At 39.6% G+C, this 17,079-nt stretch overlaps 1 protein-coding gene across 4 annotated transcripts in view; it reads left to right on the forward strand.

Moving 5' to 3' along the window:
* The window catches only part of CHRM2 (cholinergic receptor muscarinic 2), a 143,079-nt gene that overhangs the window by 77,622 nt on the left and 48,378 nt on the right, over window positions 1-17,079 (forward strand). For 2 of the 4 annotated variants that reach the window (XM_059171946.1, XM_059171947.1), the window contains 2 exons: window positions 455-553; window positions 2,869-2,931. The exons of 1 other annotated variant lie outside the window; for it this stretch is intronic. In XM_059171946.1, the coding sequence (XP_059027929.1) occupies window positions 2,897-2,931 (35 nt within the window). In that variant the 5' untranslated portion in view covers window positions 455-553; window positions 2,869-2,896. The remainder of the gene's footprint in view (window positions 1-454; window positions 554-2,868; window positions 2,932-17,079) is intronic. One more of the 4 variants, XM_059171948.1, reaches the window with a different exon arrangement.

Genomic DNA, 17,079 nt, shown 5'->3' on the forward strand with positions numbered 1-17,079 from the left:
TGTATCTGGAGCCGTACCGAACAAATCTATCACCTCTTAGACATGTTATCTCTTGTCATGCGCTCCTCTTACTGTGTGCCTTCAATGGTTCCTGACACAAGGTGGCCTCCTGATTGGTTTCTTTAATTTCTGCTGGAAACAGTTTAGCTTACAACTACTGTTATTTCCCCCCAATTGAAAACAAAGTACATAATAGGAGCATAAGTGAGCTAGAATTTTTTGTTTCTTTTACTAATGCAGCCTAAGACCCTTTATTTATATTTTTATTTATATTTATAATATGAATTCATATATAAAAATTCATATTTATAATATGAATTCTTCAGTTATGTTGCTCTATGCATCTGTGATACAGGCTGTTACTACTATGCTAGAAACAGAGCCCAAGCTAATATTTCATTGACCAAAACTCATTTCCTCAATCAGAGATCTTTAACTTGGTTTTCCCTTTCAGGAACATTTTAGAGCAAGAGGAAAAGAGGTTTTGCAAAGAAACCCCACGTCCTGCCACCACCAAAAAAGGGCAACAATAAGAACCAACAAGCTTTTCAAGGTAGTATCGTGTTTTCAATTGATACAGTGTCAGATGATCTCACAGGAACTCAGCTGGAGAATGGAAGAAATTATGATGGTCTGGGTGCTTTCTTGCAGAGAACTCAAGATATCTCAAACTGCCTTCCACAAAAGGAGAGAATGTGCACACTCCCAAATAACAAGCAAAAACATTGGCTAAAACACTCCTTTCAAAGAGTTTAATACACACAGACACCACCTTTTCATGTACACAAAAGGGGCTATCTGGACTCCTGTTTAAGCACAAAGGCAGGATCAAATTGAAAATCATGCACAGCTCTGTGGCAGATGGGACTCTCAGGGATGTGATGGTGGGCTTCCCAACAGTAAGGGAACCAAATGACCCTCTAAGCTGGTTTTCTTCATGGAATCAGAGACCTCTGGCAGCAGGGAGTGAAGGAACCTGATAGAGAAGCAGCTATATCTGCAAGACCACTGAGCAGGCTATGCCCTGAGAGATACCTGTAGGTAGCCATGGATTTGCAGGTGCACATAAGCACAGAGAGAAGCTCTCAGAGAAGGATGCACAGTGTGGGAGATTCAAGAAATGGTGTATGTGTGGGTAGGGAGGGCTGGGTGAGAGAGAGGTCAAATGGAAGTAAGGGAAGGATTAGGAAAATAAAAACATAACAGAAACCCCACTAAAACTGGACTCTGATATTAGTCACATGTATAGTATGGAGAATCTTCCCGGAAACCTTCTTACCTCAATCTTTAAGAATATGTTTCCTTGTTTTTATTAAGATGAACTATTACATTTCAGCAAACTTTTATTGGGTACTTTGCTGAAGACCTGACTAAAGGCTCATTTATTTCCTTTAGTTTCTCAGTTAATCCTAAAAATTTGGTAATCCATTATGCTTTTATTAGTGAAGAAAATGACAGAGAGCAGAAAGGTTAAATAATTGTCCAGGGTTATACTTCTAATAATTCAAATCTAGCTTAGAAATAAGATCAAAGGGGGAAAGAAAGAAGATCAAAGAATTTCAGCACCATGACATAATGGTGTATGATTATTCTTTCATGTTAACCCAAATGACCTCCAGGAGTCAGTTTAATTCTTCTGATCTTGCACAAATTGTATTACATGGAATGAAAAATAGCAATAGCTTGACATGGAAGGAGAACCAGAGTGGGAACTTTGACAGAGATGGTTGTCCCCACCTTGCTCCTAGCTAAATTCCCCTCAGGTAAATCATTCAACTCTTAGAACCAGTGGCCTCAGCCAGCAAATGGGAGTAACAACTACCTTAGGGGTTTCCCTATAAATCAAGTCATAAAATGCTTGTGAAGGTAAAAAGTAATGTATGAATGCAAAACATTTGGGTCATGTAATCAGAAGGCCTTCAGGAACTTTGTGATTGGATGCAGAATCCATGATATAAACTGATAAATTATATTGAATCATTTTTAGATTGATTTGTAAAGCATTTTTGGAACACCTGCAAATCAGGTGGTGTGTAGAGCAAAAGGAGATACAAAGATATGTAAGACATAGCTCTTCCCTCAAAAGGTTTATAGTCTAATAAGTAGTTTTACTGGCATTAGCTGCTATATTTCAGAAAATTAATTATATTTTCACCATGTGTTTATGTCATAATAAACAATACTCATATTCTTGGATTTATTGTGCCTAAAAACACAGAAAACAGATTTTTGGTCTTGGTTTTGGTTTGGTTTGATTTTTATCCACAGTATGTACCTTGGCTCAGTACCTCTATTTACTTTGTTCTATTATAGTCAACTTACTACAAATAGAATGATGCTACTCATTTGTAAATGTATTTGTAAATCACTTGAATCTGGAGATGCCTAGCAATTCTAAGATACATAACAATCTACATTCAAGTTAAAGGCAGAAATGTGTGAAAGTATTTCTGGAGGAAGCAATTTTCTTCAAAAAGGAACGACAAGACCTCAAGAACCACTCCCTGACTCTCTAGAACCCTTCAGTTCACTCTTATCAGCTTCTAGGTTCTAGTTATAGACACAGAGAATGGTGAGCCATAAAATTATTAGAGTTACTTTCCAAGATGGACAGTATGCTCAGGGTAGCAAAAGGTATTTAATCACTAGATTCCTTTTATTGAAATTCCTGCCCAAATAAAATCTGCCATTTTATGTCAGCCAGATATTTTTGCTTCTCATTCCCAGTGAAAACTTGAGCCAAGCATCATTGTCCCAGCAGATTGAGAAAGGGTTCAGCCCATTTTATGTCTAAAGCCAGCAAGTAGCTGGAAAACCGTGAAATTACTCACTAGAAAAGCAGCTGAGGAGGATTTTTTTTTTTTTTAGATGTGGAGGTGGTTGAGAAAGGAAAAAAATGAAAAGAAACATATTTGATCAGGAAAAAAAAAGGTATGTGTATGCCTCTTTTTTTTTTCTACCATTTTCTCATGATCTGGGGATGAGAGGAGTATTAGAATGGGAGAAATAATATTACAAACAGAATGTAAAATTGAGGAGAAAAACAATACAGTAATTGAGGTATTGGAGTTTTTCTACTTGGATAATAACAAAGGTTAGTGTAGACATGCAGTAAAGTGATTATCAACGGTCTTCTCTGTGGAAAAATTACTACAGTTTTTTCATTTTGCTGGTTTGGCCTTCTGCCCAAGAGGTGTCTTCAGTTATGTCCTATACCAGTTAACCTGTCTAGAATTGCTGCCAAGGAGCTCTGCTTCTTTAAAGAAAGTTACTTTTCCCAGTATATTATCATCTATAATTTACAGATCAAGATACAGAGATCAAGGACCTTGAGAAGTCTGGAGTTGATGGGAACTGGTGGTGGGATAGAGTGCAGCTAAGGGGCTTCCCAGCGTAGAGTCAGGAGAAAAGATTGGGTGTAACTGGAGAGAAGTGAGTAGGTTGCAGAGGTGGGTGACTAGGGCTTTCTCTCTTTATAGCCTCAATTCCTGACGATGTAAGAGACCAGAGATAATCGTGAGAGTCTGGGGAAATTTGCAAAGAGTAGTGAAGGTTTGAAACAGCTGTTGAGAGAGTTTGGATGGAGAGCTGATTAAGGAGAACCCTGGTGAGGCTGGAATCTTGTCTTCATCACAGTTCTAGTCCTCGTGGCAGGTGACTGTAGCAGCAGGCAGTACTTCACGCTGTCAGTGGAGCAACTGGGATGTTTCACAAGGATTCTACAGAATTGTAAGGAATGAGTGATCCCTGTCCTCTAATGGGTAAAGAAATGGACTGTGGAGTATTGTCTAGATAGGGATGGAAATGAGGGAAGGAGATTAGGGAGAAACCTGTTAACTGGAAGGAAAATAGAGGGTCCAGTAGGGATCTCCCTACAGTTGGGAAGATAGTTTATTAGGAGGAAATGTAGTAAGCAAGAAAAATAAGTTGGAGTCAGTGGAATATTAAAGTTTAAGATTTTAAAGATGGAATAATTCTGAGTTTTAACAAGGTCATACTTGTGCCAAGGGAAATGGATCACTGAAACCAAGTAGAAATGAGGGCAGATGGAGTTGAAGAGGTCAAGAAAATGTTAATCTAGGACATGGAGTGCGTTAACTCTATGGACATTTAAATCCTTGAAGTGGTTAGTGGAATCAGAAGTGTAGAATGTCATGAATCTAGATCAAGAATCTTTTTGAAAACATGGTTGGGCTTGAATGGATTTGGCTAAATGGAAATGGGTTAAATGGCAAGAATGTCAAGTTGTTTCTGTGTGGTTATGAGTTTGCATAATGAAAAGAAGAAGTCTCTCCCACACATGCACAGAGAGCAAGAGGATGAGCAGTCTGCAGTGGGTAGATCATCTAGAAGGTAGCATCTTCGGAGATGGCAAGTCAGTTCACATGGATCCACAGAGTTTGCAGAGTGAGAAGGGATGGGAGGAAAGCCATGGAAAGCAATCAAGGTGAAATCAAAGAGGGTAGTAACTGGAGGGGCTATGGTTTGGGTCAATGTGAAGGACATCAAGAACAAGTGACAAGATAAATCAACTGGAACATTGATTTAAAGACGTGTCTGCACTTAGCCACACAGAGTCCCTGGGTGGTGTCCCCAGCAAGATGGCATTTGTTGTCGTTGCTTCTGCAAAGAGGCCTATATTACAGAAAGTAAAGAAGATGGATACTAATATTTACTGCATTGTAGACAAACTGTGTCATTTAATCTTTATAAAATCTCCCAAATGTATGCATAATTATCCTAATTTTTTTAAAAGAGGAAGACACAGAATCTCAGGTAAAGTAATTCTTTCAAGGTTATTAATGTCAACAAGTGCTTAGTACAAAAATCCAAACACAGGTTTTTCTGAACATAATCTTTTGTACCAAGAATTGATATCTAGCTCTGGATCCATACTTGGCTCTAGGTGAATCAATTAATTTCTAAGTCTGATTCTTTATTTCCCCCCCAAAATGCAATATCAACTTTGTCTAACACTGACTTCTTAAATGATCAAGTGAGATATTTGTAAAAACAGTCTGAAATAAACTTATAAAACTACATACGCATATATTAACTCCTTCACTCACAAGTCTACTCTTTTCTTTTTTGATCCTTAAATCCCTATGAATATAGGAAATAACTGATATATTCAATAACTTCAAATGTAATTGTGTTTCTATAGTGTAAACCCTAACTATCAAGACTTACTAGATGTAGAAAATAGAAATACTCACCTTTATAAGACTGAATTATAAAGGAAAATTTCTCCAGCCATGTAGAAGGGCTCATGTTCACTTACATTCTTTTGAGCACTTGGCATTGTAATGTTTTGTTGGTGATGCCAGTCTAGTGGTGGTAAAATGGTTTCTCATGGTGGTCTTCACTTGCATTTCTTAACTTGCTACTGAGGTAAGCATCTCTCTTTTTGTTCATTGGTCGTAAATGTTTCCTTTTCTATGAAACATCAGTTAATATTTTTGCTCATTCATTGCCCTTTTCTATTAAGACCTTCCCATTTCATAAATGTTGACTTTGCATCAAGAACATGAAATAAGGTGTCCACAGTCACATGGTAAATTGGTATAAGAGCTCAAACTAGGACTGCACTGGTCTTCTACACAAATCAGGGTTTCTTTTCCACTGGGATTCCTCCTCCTCAAACAAAAGGGCCACCTGAATGAAGCTGTTAGCATGGGACCCTGTGGGATATCCAGCTAGGATGGTTCTTGTTACTTCAGCTTTACTCTTCCAACAGAAATGAAACAAAATGTGCCAAACACATCAATATCCAGAGAACCCTGTCAATTTTGATGATACATGGAATTTGTAGTAAAGCAACCACTAGCACCAAAGTCCTAGTCCAGAGAGAGGTGGGGGTCAATGTAGATATAATCTGAAGCCTCACGTAAGATATATGATAGGCATTAAATCAATGACGGGAGCCACAAATATAAAGTGTGACTTGCGAGAGGCTGGGTGGCCGGTCAGTGTTAGGCTTTATTACTGCAGCCTACTTCTCCTTTGTCTCATGGTATTTATAACATACTTGATAGTTTGTCATTCTGTCTGTTCTGATTGTATATGAGAAAAGGTGGAGTGGGGGATTGGCATATGAGGAGACAGAGGGAAGTGATTTTCTGTGATTTCCAGTGAAATCCTCAAATAATAATTTGAGATCTGGAATGGAAGAATACTATACAAGTGGAATAGTTTAGTGAATTCACTCATTCATCAATTCATTCATTCTCTCACTCCTTCCTATCCCCCCTCATTCATCATTTTAAGCACTAAATCATTTTGCTTGAACAATATGCTGAGTTGAGCTAGAGGGGAATCATGTTTTTCTATTGAAATGGCATCCCATGGTCATTGCTTTCCTTCCTGCTATCAGATTCTTGAGTTCTGCCCACCATCTTTCCTTCTTGCTCATTTCTTTCTCCTCCTCATTCAGTGGCTCTTAGATTAGATAAAATATAGCATCCATGGAGCTTTTTGCATGCAACTTGGGTGAATCTCCTATGAGACACCCATGGTCTGCATCCCTAGCCCCATAATCACTGGGCTGATATTCAGGGTGGTAGGAACAGAACACCAGTCCTCGGTAAGTCCCAGCACATGTTCTGGGAGATGAGCCCCATGGCTGTGGGCTGATTTTCATGGCAAGGGCAGAAGTAGATGTGAGGTCATGTGAGGATGTGGAAGGAGAAGAGGGCAGGCAGACCACAGCAAACTTTTGAAGACATTTAGTGGTCTCTTTCCAATTTTTGGTATAAGACAAATAGTTCTTTGTTTCCAATATGACAGTTTAAAATATAATATTTGTAACTATGTCTTGTTCTATCACTACAACATGCAAAATATTCCTTTTGAAGCAATACTTTAATTATCATCCTACATGTCTTGTTTTTAATTCCCCTTCCTTCCTACCTTCCTTCCTTCCTTCCACTGCTATTCCCATATCCTTTTTATTGAGCTACGATGAAGATCTTGTAATGCAACCTTGTCATTTTAGAGAAGAGGAATTGAGGGTCAGGGGCTTGGTTCTGCTTGCTTAAGTTTTTAAATCCTGAAGCTCTGGTCTTCTGTCTTCTAGACTAGTATACTGCACTCACTGTGACCAGAGTTGATACTCCAGGAAACTCTCTCACAGATGACACCTCTGACAGCCTCACAGAGGAGCTCCCCTTTTTGTTGTTGTTGAATATGTGGAAACTGAGCCCCTAAGTGCCCCAAGATTTGTTGCCCCGTACCCCTAACTTTGTCATATTGACCAGTGGACCTCGCTGAGACCTTATAGAGTCCTTGTCTTCTGTGATAGCTTGCCAGAATGCAATTCAATACAGTGATAGCTTTTCTGGTACACTTACTTTTTGGGATTCTCCAAAATCACAAATATCTTGGTTATATGAAGGGTTTACTCTACTCTACCTATCCTTAGGAACCCATATTTAGTAAAATGTCACATCAAACAGGACATTCAATTATGCCACATGCACAATAATTCATTCAACAAATGTGATCTCTTTGAATACCAGTCATGTACATTCAACGGACAGGCAGTGAAAATATAGAGGACAGATACAATTTTTATCCTTAGAGAGCTTATAGGCAGTGACAGAAATGGACATGTAAACCAAAACTTCAAACTCTGTGCCAGAGCAAGCATCATATACCCTAAGATTTAAAGAATGATCCTGTGTTTTCAGGCAGACAGAGCAAGCCAGAAGGCATGGTAGCATCAGAGATACAGTGCTTCTTGCTTGCTGGACCCCTCAGCATGAGTCCATCAACACTGACAACTGATGGTAGAGGCAGGAAGACTGAGGATGATCGGGGAGGGAGGCTTACTGCTTCAGACAGGCACACATAATCTGCCATTTTCCTATCCAGTGTCCTGTTCGTCCTTTCACCATGACAATGAGAGGGGTGCTTGGGCTGGAGCTGAACTAGTCAACTGTGTAACAGGAAATGGATTATGGTGGGGAAATGGCCTCTTGAATATGGGAGGGCCTCTGGAGCTCTGCTACTCAAGTAAGTCAGAAACTCGTTCTTCCTTAATTATAACAAGACTGTGATAGGACTGGCAGGTTCATAAACTACCAAAATGGAGGAGGAAATAATCCAAGACTACCCAGATTTGTCTCTATTCTTTATTATAAACACATCTACATATTTTCTCTCAGAATGTCATTTTCAAAAGTTGGTGACCTATCTGAGCAAGTAAACATGTTTAGTTTTATGTGAAATCTCAAACTTGCAGCATTCTTTTACTTCTTCTTCATCTTCTGAATCAAAAGAATGATGCCACAATTCTGTCAGCTTTCCCCTCAATATTCTCTGTCTTTCCATTAGATCCCGTAGACTTGTGTATTATCATCTACTCATTCAGCTTATTTTATTTAGACTAACTGTCCTGTACTTTCCTCATTGTAGTATATGGACTCCCTATGGGAACTTTCTTTCTGATTATTTTTCCCCATGAACCACAGTGAGTTCATGGAACTACATGGAAGATGGGAACATAAGACAAACATGAAGGACTTGAAAAGATAGGTGTGATGGGTATATTTTTTTTCTCCACTCTTCCACCTCACTTAGTGCTCCGAGAAGCTGGGCCATATGGACTATATTCAAGGGTTCTCTGCTGCCAGTTGGGATCAATCAATGGGAGGCACCAGAAGATGACCAGAAGGCAAGAGAACAATTAGATTAGGGTATTTATTCCATCATCTCTTCTTCCAGGTCACTATAGATTGCTGCATCCCTCTACTGAAGGCTAGAGTTCTGGTCAGGCAGCCCTTGCCACAGAGTTAAATCCTGGTTCCAGGAATCTCTTTCTTCTCTTCCTCCTTCCTCCAGGCCTAAGGATAACCGTGAGTTCTGCTTATACTGTACCCTAAGTACTTCACTTTTCTTTCTTGTTCTCTTAGGGCATTCTCACAGATCTGGGTTGTAGGTGGTAGGATATATGAGCCTGAGGCTCAGACTAGACGTTCTAGGATTAAAGTATAAATTGGTAATCAACATTGGGAATAGTGCACAGAAAAGAAAGGAAAATGGCTGAGGAGATAAGGTTAGAGAGTGCTCATAGGTTCTCTAAGGGATGTTTCTCTCAATGTTCTTGCCTTATTATCCTCTTCCTTTTTTATCAATGACTATTTCTCCCATTCAAGGATATAAATACAATGGCCAAATTCTAGCCATGAAAGAAATGAGTGATTCTTTAATGGGCAAAAACAAAAGTAAAAATCTTAATCCTTAAAAATTTTTGAAGATTTATTTATTTGAGAGAGAGAGAGAGAGAGGGAGTGCATGTAAGCATGAGAAGGACAGAGGGAGAGAGAATCTCAAGCAGACTCCACACTGAGCAAGGAGCCCAGTGTGGGCTTGATCCTAAGACCCTGAGATCAGGATCTGAGCTAAAACCAAGAGTCGGACACTCAACTGACTATGCCACCCAGCTGCCACAAAAGTAAAAATATGTAAAAAAAAAATAAAATAAATTAAAAATTTTTTTAAAAATTGATATGTGACAAGCAGTCATGGCATATTTGAATCTGTAGAATAACAAGTTTCATTATAAATTCTTTAACATGTGCTATGTATTTGTAGAAAAATGCTTTAGCTAGACTACTTTTCCCTAATAACATTTCTCACTGGCTGCTTCAATTGTTTTCTCCTTTTTATGGCACATTAATTATTTAAATGGAGCAGGCCTTGCTCTCCATGATAATTGTCATTTAGTTGGATGTTAATTATTTTCACAGGTAGAGTAACCACAGGATAAACTACACAGTTTCCTTTTGCTCCAGGAGTCCCAGTTTCCATTTAGCCATAAAAGAGTTTTAAACATTTGTGATTTTTTTTAACACGGACCAACTCCTCTTTTGAGAAAAACATTCACCTTTCCTCTCAATTTCTCATGACCAAATTCTAAAAATATGCTCTACTGCTTCCTTCAGTAGCCAAGTCATTTGATACTCCAGTCATAACAATAATTCAGTTTTTATAAATTCTATTTCTTGCCCAAATAAAAATAACGTGAGTGAAAATGGCACTTTTCATGACTTTTTTTTAATGTTTCTACTTCGTACATGTTTAATTCCTTGAAATATTCCTACCTTTAGATTGTCACTGCCTTCTTGACTCATTATTTCCTCAATAGCAAAGCCTCAATTTCAATGGTAGAATAAAATGGGACACATTCTACTATGTGCAGCATGTCATTCATCAGATTCCCACTACGAGTTGTATATCCACAGCTGCGATGGAACATAGTTCAGCTTCCCTATTTCACACCCATGAGGAGTGTCTAGGCCTTTTTTCCCCATGTATTTAAGAAGGCACCTTGACTCTGTCAAGCTGTTGGAGTCCTAGAATCTATGGCCATTGGTCTTAGCAGTTGGTTTTGCACACACACCAGTATTTGGGAAATTCTTTATGCTCTTTGGTGCTTAGTTGTTTTTGTTTTGTTTTGTTTTGTTTTTTTGTTTTTTGTTTTTGTTTTTTTCTAATACTATCATGCGACTAAGTTGGTAACAATGAGGACCTGCTGGGGCATCTAGATGGCTCCATCGGTTAAGCGTCAAACTTGATTTCTGCTCAGGTCATGATCTTGGAGTCATAGGATCAACCCTGCATTGGGCTCCTCGCTCAGTGCAGAGTCTACTTGTCCCTCTCCCTCTGCTCCTCCCCCACCTTGCTTGCTCTACTCCTCTCTTTCAAATAAATAAATAAAATCTTTGGAAAAAAAACAATGAGGACCTGCTCTTTTGATGTCTGAATTTCAGCTTGGCACGTTAAACGTGTTATCTATGCAAAGTGTTATAAATCACCATATGAACACTAACTATACTTGTTGTATGCATATAGAATGAGTTTTTATTTTAACATCTGGTATACATTTTGTTGTACTTGAATAAATGGGGATAATGCATCAACTGATAATTATTGAGCACCTTCCCTCATCCTTAAACTGCTCTTGGTGTTAGAATTAACTCAAGAGGAAAAATGTTTGGATTCTCCGTCCACTCTGATGTAGATTTTTGGTGGGAAAAGGAGAGATACTATAATTGTCATCATAGAGAGTAGAATTTAAAAAAAGTTTTGAACAAGGGGGGTGAGCTCATGAAAAGAAGGAGTCTATTTCAGGATTCTGGAATGGCATAGAATATAGCATATGGCCTTTACGAGAAGAAAGAGAAAGGATTGTTAGTCAGTGGCCTTTTTGTTTTGATTCTTCCTTAGTTTTTATGCATTCTTTTTATGTACTATTTCTTTTCTGTTTGAACTATTTTCTAGATGATCCTTAATATAAATGTACTGTTTAAGGGGAAATGCCAACTCTTAGTCATCTAGAAAAGCTGTTTCTCTCTGACCTAAGATTAATGGGTATAGATAGTAACAGGAAGCCCAGATTGGAAATAGATCTGGTTTTAGAATTCTCCGTTACAGAACACCAATATATTAAATAGATAGAAGTGGAGCTTATCAGTAGCAAAGGAGATAGGAAGCCTCAACCCATACCCCCACCTCCTTGCCCAGTGGGTTTGAAAATTACTAACGTACTTCTTTTCTGTTTTCTTGTTAGGCCATCTTCATGTTACCCTCTGTTATTAAATAAATAGGGACTGCTGACACATGAGCCTCAACTCCGATCTCTTCGCCCTTGGTTATACGTTAGTTGCCAGAAGGGTTGTTTAGTATAAATGGAAGTAACCAATTGATGCAGGCAGGGAGCTGAGAGGGTGAATGGGACCATAAGAAGTGTTTTTTCTTTTCTTTTGTCCTTATCACACCGATTTTACCAGAAGATATGTGCAAGCAGTAGCATGATGACCCCTATTCCCCACTGACCCTTCAGCAGACACTGGACATGTGCTACTTGGAGGCTGCATCTTGGATGCGGGGAGGTGAGCCTGTGACCCTTTGCCCAGGGGATTCTCCATTCTTCAGGTCTCCTTAAGGAGCACCTAATGGAAGAAGTCGGTATTTTGCGCAGGGTTGACAACCATCTTGGCTGGCCCTATAGACCAAGTGCCAAAATGCCATCTTAATTTGTGCTGAGTAGGTGAGTACATAAGTCAGGAACTCAGCAGGGCAGGAAGCCAGGGCTTTGAATGACCACTTCTGTGCCTTTTCCAGCCCATCTTTTGGAGGCAGCCCACTCCTATATATATGAAAGCTGTCATTGCTCTCTCCCCCGCCCCCCCCGCCCCTGCCCCCGCCAAAAATAGTTCTACTAAGTAAGGATCCAGGTAGTGTCATTATTGGCATGGTATTCATTGGGGTTTGATTTCCAAGTTGTTGACTTACTACCAGTCCACTGATATGATTCTGCAAATGAACCAGAAGTACAGAGTTAAGCTGACAAAGACATAAGTCAGAGAAAGAAAATGAGTGAATTTACTTCCTTTGCAATGATATCCTTAATATTATTAAAATACTGGATTATTCTTTTGAACTACTGCTTAGTGACACCCAAGAAATGAGTTAGGATCTCTGACAAATGAGGAACTACTATGGGAAGAAAATTATCTGAGAAGGCCACAAGGCATGTACCAGGACTGTGAATCTCTATACTTTTTTTAATTTAGATTTATTCATCTTAAGCTGAATTCATCAAGAGCAGGAGGGAAGGGCAGAAGGAGAGGGAGAAAGAATCTCAAGCAGACTCCCCCTCAGCTCAGAGCCTGACGTGAGGTTCGATCTCACAGCCCCAAGATCATGACCTGAGCTGAAACCAAGAGTTTACACTCAACTGACTGAGCCACCCAGGCACCCCTGAGTCTCTGTATTATATTAAAATCTAGCGTCTCATCACCCTTCAGTCAGTTTGAAAAGTTGTTTTTTTTTTTTGACTGAATATACAAGATGTTTTGTAGAATTCTAAAACCGATTTAAAAATATAATGACTTCTCCGTGACTTTGGTTACTGCATAAGAAATCTGTATATCTAGATTAAAATGTAAAGAATTTATGGAAGCCACATATCTAGTTAATCAAAACATGTTATCAGTTCAAGGATTAAATCAGCTCACTAAGAAGTCAAGTGAATTTTTGATATTTAATGAACCAAGCTAGAAGTTTAATAACAAAATACTTGCCATTTGATCACCTGATTTGGAAAAATAACAGTCATTCCTTGTGGCAGTTTGTGACAATGCAGTCTTTCAGTTTAGGGACACATCTGGAAATGGATGACCCTGGTGTCATTAAAAAAAAAAAAAATCTTCCACTTTTCTAGTGAGAATTCAGCAAATTATTAGTTAATAGCATATTTGTACACTGATCGGAGTGAGCCAGAAGGAGAAGAGGAGGGAAACTAGCAGAGGTAGATGAGAAAAGATAGCACCTGTTGAACGGGGAAGACATCTTCTCTAGCTTAATACTGGGACTTCAGCTCTGGGAGCAGCAGGCTAGGCAAAGCGTTTGGGCCCTGAGGCTCGTAGCTGTAAATGTCACAATGGGAACATGGGGACGCCTCTTTAACTCCTGTCTGTTTTCTTATTGTAAGAATAAGGGACAAGGTCATCTGCTGAAAGTGAGAACAGGTGAGGAAGTCCTGGGGATCAGAAGAGACAGCAATGGTGTGAAAGGGTCTTCTGATGGAGACAGAATGAGAGGAGTAAGTTACTTGCTGGGTCCTTAATGGTTCTTCAACTGACAGAGATGGTATTCCCAAGTTTTAAGAATCTGTGTGTCTGTCTAGTCTGTCTGTCTAGTCTGTCTTGCCTTTCAAGGATGTGTGGGAAAAGAGGCTAAAGAGCCTATTTTTGTTTGTGCCCTGGAGACCCTGAACCTCTTCTAGGGTAAGTGCTGATGGCACGTGAACCACAGTGACCCACGTACTGGTATGTCTTCCTCTCATCCCCTTCCTCCTCTCTCCCCTTCATACTCCCTTCCACCTTCCTCTTACCTTCTTTTCCAATATACCTATCCTCGTCTTTTTCCTCTAACAGAGTTCTCTGTACTTACCTTTCAGCTAAAAATAAAACTGAGAATTTACCCACCAAAAATAGATTTACCACTTATAAATAAATCAATATGCATCTACTGCTGAACTAATTTTTACATTAAAATGTATCCCAAAGCAAACAAATAAATAAATAAATAAAACCTTATCCCCAAATATAAATTTTAAAGGGGCCGATCCCCTTCTGCCCAGGATAAGTGATTTGGGTGAGGGAGTAAAAAGGAATTTGTTTATTAAGATATGGGCACATGAGAGATGTGGGGGCCTGTGTCAGTTTCTAGGATTGCCCATCCTCCAGGCCCCTTCTGAGTTCCGTCCAGTGGAAATGGGGGCACTGGTGACAGAGTTGTTAGATCTTCACCGTGTCCCCAGAATGTGAAAGATATGCTTAAACATGGTCACAGACACCGGTGGCACATTCGTCCGGGAATTTCTGAAGTAGATGATGATAAAGGACTAAAGCAAACAGAATGAAATTAAGGATGGGGGTGCCCTACCCCAGTTCTCGGATGCTTCATGTAGTACAGATACTATCGTGGTAACTCCAGAGGCACCAGGAGCAGAAGAGATAGGACAGGAAGGGCAGGCAGGACCCTGGCTACAGGCAGCTGTGCCTCAGCCAGAGAGGAGCCAAAGGGGGTAGTTATCGCCAGTGGCCAAAGAGAGAGGAAACTGCTTCTCTGCAGCTGGGTCTGGGGGGATAGCAAGGGCTAGTCTAAGGGGGCTCACTGCTCTAGAAAACCACCCACGTCATTCATACGGAAACTGCCACGTTAACCACGAATATGTCAGCCATGTTACCAGAAGCTCATGGAATGAGCTAGAAGCTACGACTTCCTCTTACATAGTATAGGTGTAAAAAACGGGCAAGAGGATCTCCTCCTTCCCTTCTTCTGATGTCCCCCACCCCAGAAGAGCAAGACTCAGGGCAAGATGGGAAACCACATCCCAGGGTTATAAGCAACCCCTCACTGCAAGGTGCTTGAGGAGGAGGAGAAATCAAGTAGATCAGGACCCTGCCCGACTCCAAAACCAGAGATACAGTTCCTGCTGGTGATGAGGGATGTCTTCAAGTGGAGTGGTCATAGGAACTGAAAACATTGGGGATCTCCCTAAGATAACATTAAAGAGCAGTTTGACCAAGCATTGCTGAGCCAATAGTTAACAAAATATTTACAATCTCATGTTTAAAGCTCACTGTGTTACACTCAATAAACCAGTCACACAAGTGTAAAACTAAACTGAGCTTGGAACCAAACGTTTAAGTGACTGTCCTTTAAAATGTTACCCCAAGGTACTTTCAAAATGTTGTATCTTTAACAACGTTGCTTCCACTAAAAATATTGTCATTGTGTATTTTTAAGGAAAGCAAAGTTGATTCTGTTCAATCAATATAAAAAGTAGCATTTTAAGATATCATTTCTTTTATTTTTTTCATTCTTTAAGATTCACACTTTGGAGTATATTTTAATGTAAAAATGAGGACAGTAGTAGATGTACATTTATTCATTTCTTTATAAATTTATTGGTGAGTAAATTCTCTCACTTTTTAACTGAGTGAGGTAGCTAGATACATTTTGTTAGAGGAAAGACAGAGGAAGAGAAACCTAGAAAAGGAACATGAGAAGACGTAGAGGGAAAGAAATATAAAGAGAAGAAACCAGAAAGGAACTCAGAGTAAGGCTGGCCGTTTATAGGGGGAAGGAGGATGGGGGCAGGGAGGGGCGCAGAGTGAGGTGGGAAGAGCAGGGGTGAAATGAGAGTGACCATTGTTCTTGTGACATCAGTACTATTCCCAGAAAAGGTTCAGGGTCCAGAACACTTTTTCAGACATCTGTAAAAGGTTAAAGAAGAACTAGAAGGTCTCAGACTGCCCTGAGAAGCATAAGGCCACATTTTTTTTTTTTTAAATTCTGGAGTGGGGCACCTGGGTGGCTCAGTGGGTTAAGTCGCTGCCTTCGGCTCAGGTCATGATCTCAGGGTCCTGGGATCGAGTCCCGCATCGGGCTCTCTGCTCAGCAGGGAGCCTGCTTCCCTCTCTCTCTCTCTCTCTGCCTGCCTCTCTGCCTACTTGTGATCTCTCTTTGTCAAATAAATAAATAAAATCTTAAAAAAAAAATTCTGGAGTGACAGTATTACTGTCAACTGAATGGGTGGTTGGGGGGTTAGAGTGCTAGGGGGGAGGAGAAAGAAATTTAGGTAAATTTAGATAGACTGTAAATAAGAACGGAAAGCCACGCTCTGGTCTCAGGGGTCATCCGTTAGGCCCTTAATACTTAGAATATTAAAACATCCTTGCAAGTCAAAGCTTACAGAGAAATACAGTTTTGGAAGAGTAAGAATTTCACTTACTTAGAATCAGTTTGGAAAACAACAGTACAAACTCAAAAGAGAAGCTTCGCCTGCTACAGCTGGTATTGTACTGGGAATAACTAGCAGTACTGGGTTGCAAGAGCCAGTCAAGGTCTTGTGAAAATCTACATTTATGCAAAGTAGTTTCTGTACACCTGAGAAGCCACCTCTGAGTGACTCAGAGTTCACTCAGAGAAAAATCATTAAACCCCTGAAAGTTGACAAATAGGTATTAAGGACTGAACGTATGCTCTCTATGCTGTAGTAGGAATTATGATGGAAGATACAGTCCTTGCTTTCAAAAGAACTTATCCACTTGTGGGTAAATTGAAGATGGAAATTGCTACATAGTTTCGATACAGTTATGATTAAGCACTCGTGCTAGTATTTACAAAGAGAGAATGCTAGCTGAACTTAATAGAACTAAACGTGTGATATTACATGGATGAATGAGGGAAAGGAGCAGAAGTGTGACGGGGAAGACAAGAGAGAGAAAATTACTTTTGAGGCACAACATTGTCCAAGTGTTCAAGAGGAGCAAAACAAAAATAAACAGGAGGGTAGAGAGCAGAAGATTTAGACCAGAAGAAAAGAAAAAATGAAATGGGAATACCCAGAGTAATGGAGACCCCATGTGCCGAATGCTTGCTTGTTCTTGTTATAGTTTCCATTAATTAATACATTTATTGAACAGACATGTATCTTGTAAGCATCAGGCTGGTGATAAGGAATGAAAAAAGAGAGTTAAGGAAAACATTTTCCCTACCTTG

The sequence above is a fragment of the Mustela lutreola genome, chromosome 4 (assembly GCF_030435805.1).
Source record: "Mustela lutreola isolate mMusLut2 chromosome 4, mMusLut2.pri, whole genome shotgun sequence".
In the NCBI taxonomy this organism is placed as follows: domain Eukaryota; kingdom Metazoa; phylum Chordata; class Mammalia; order Carnivora; family Mustelidae; genus Mustela; species Mustela lutreola.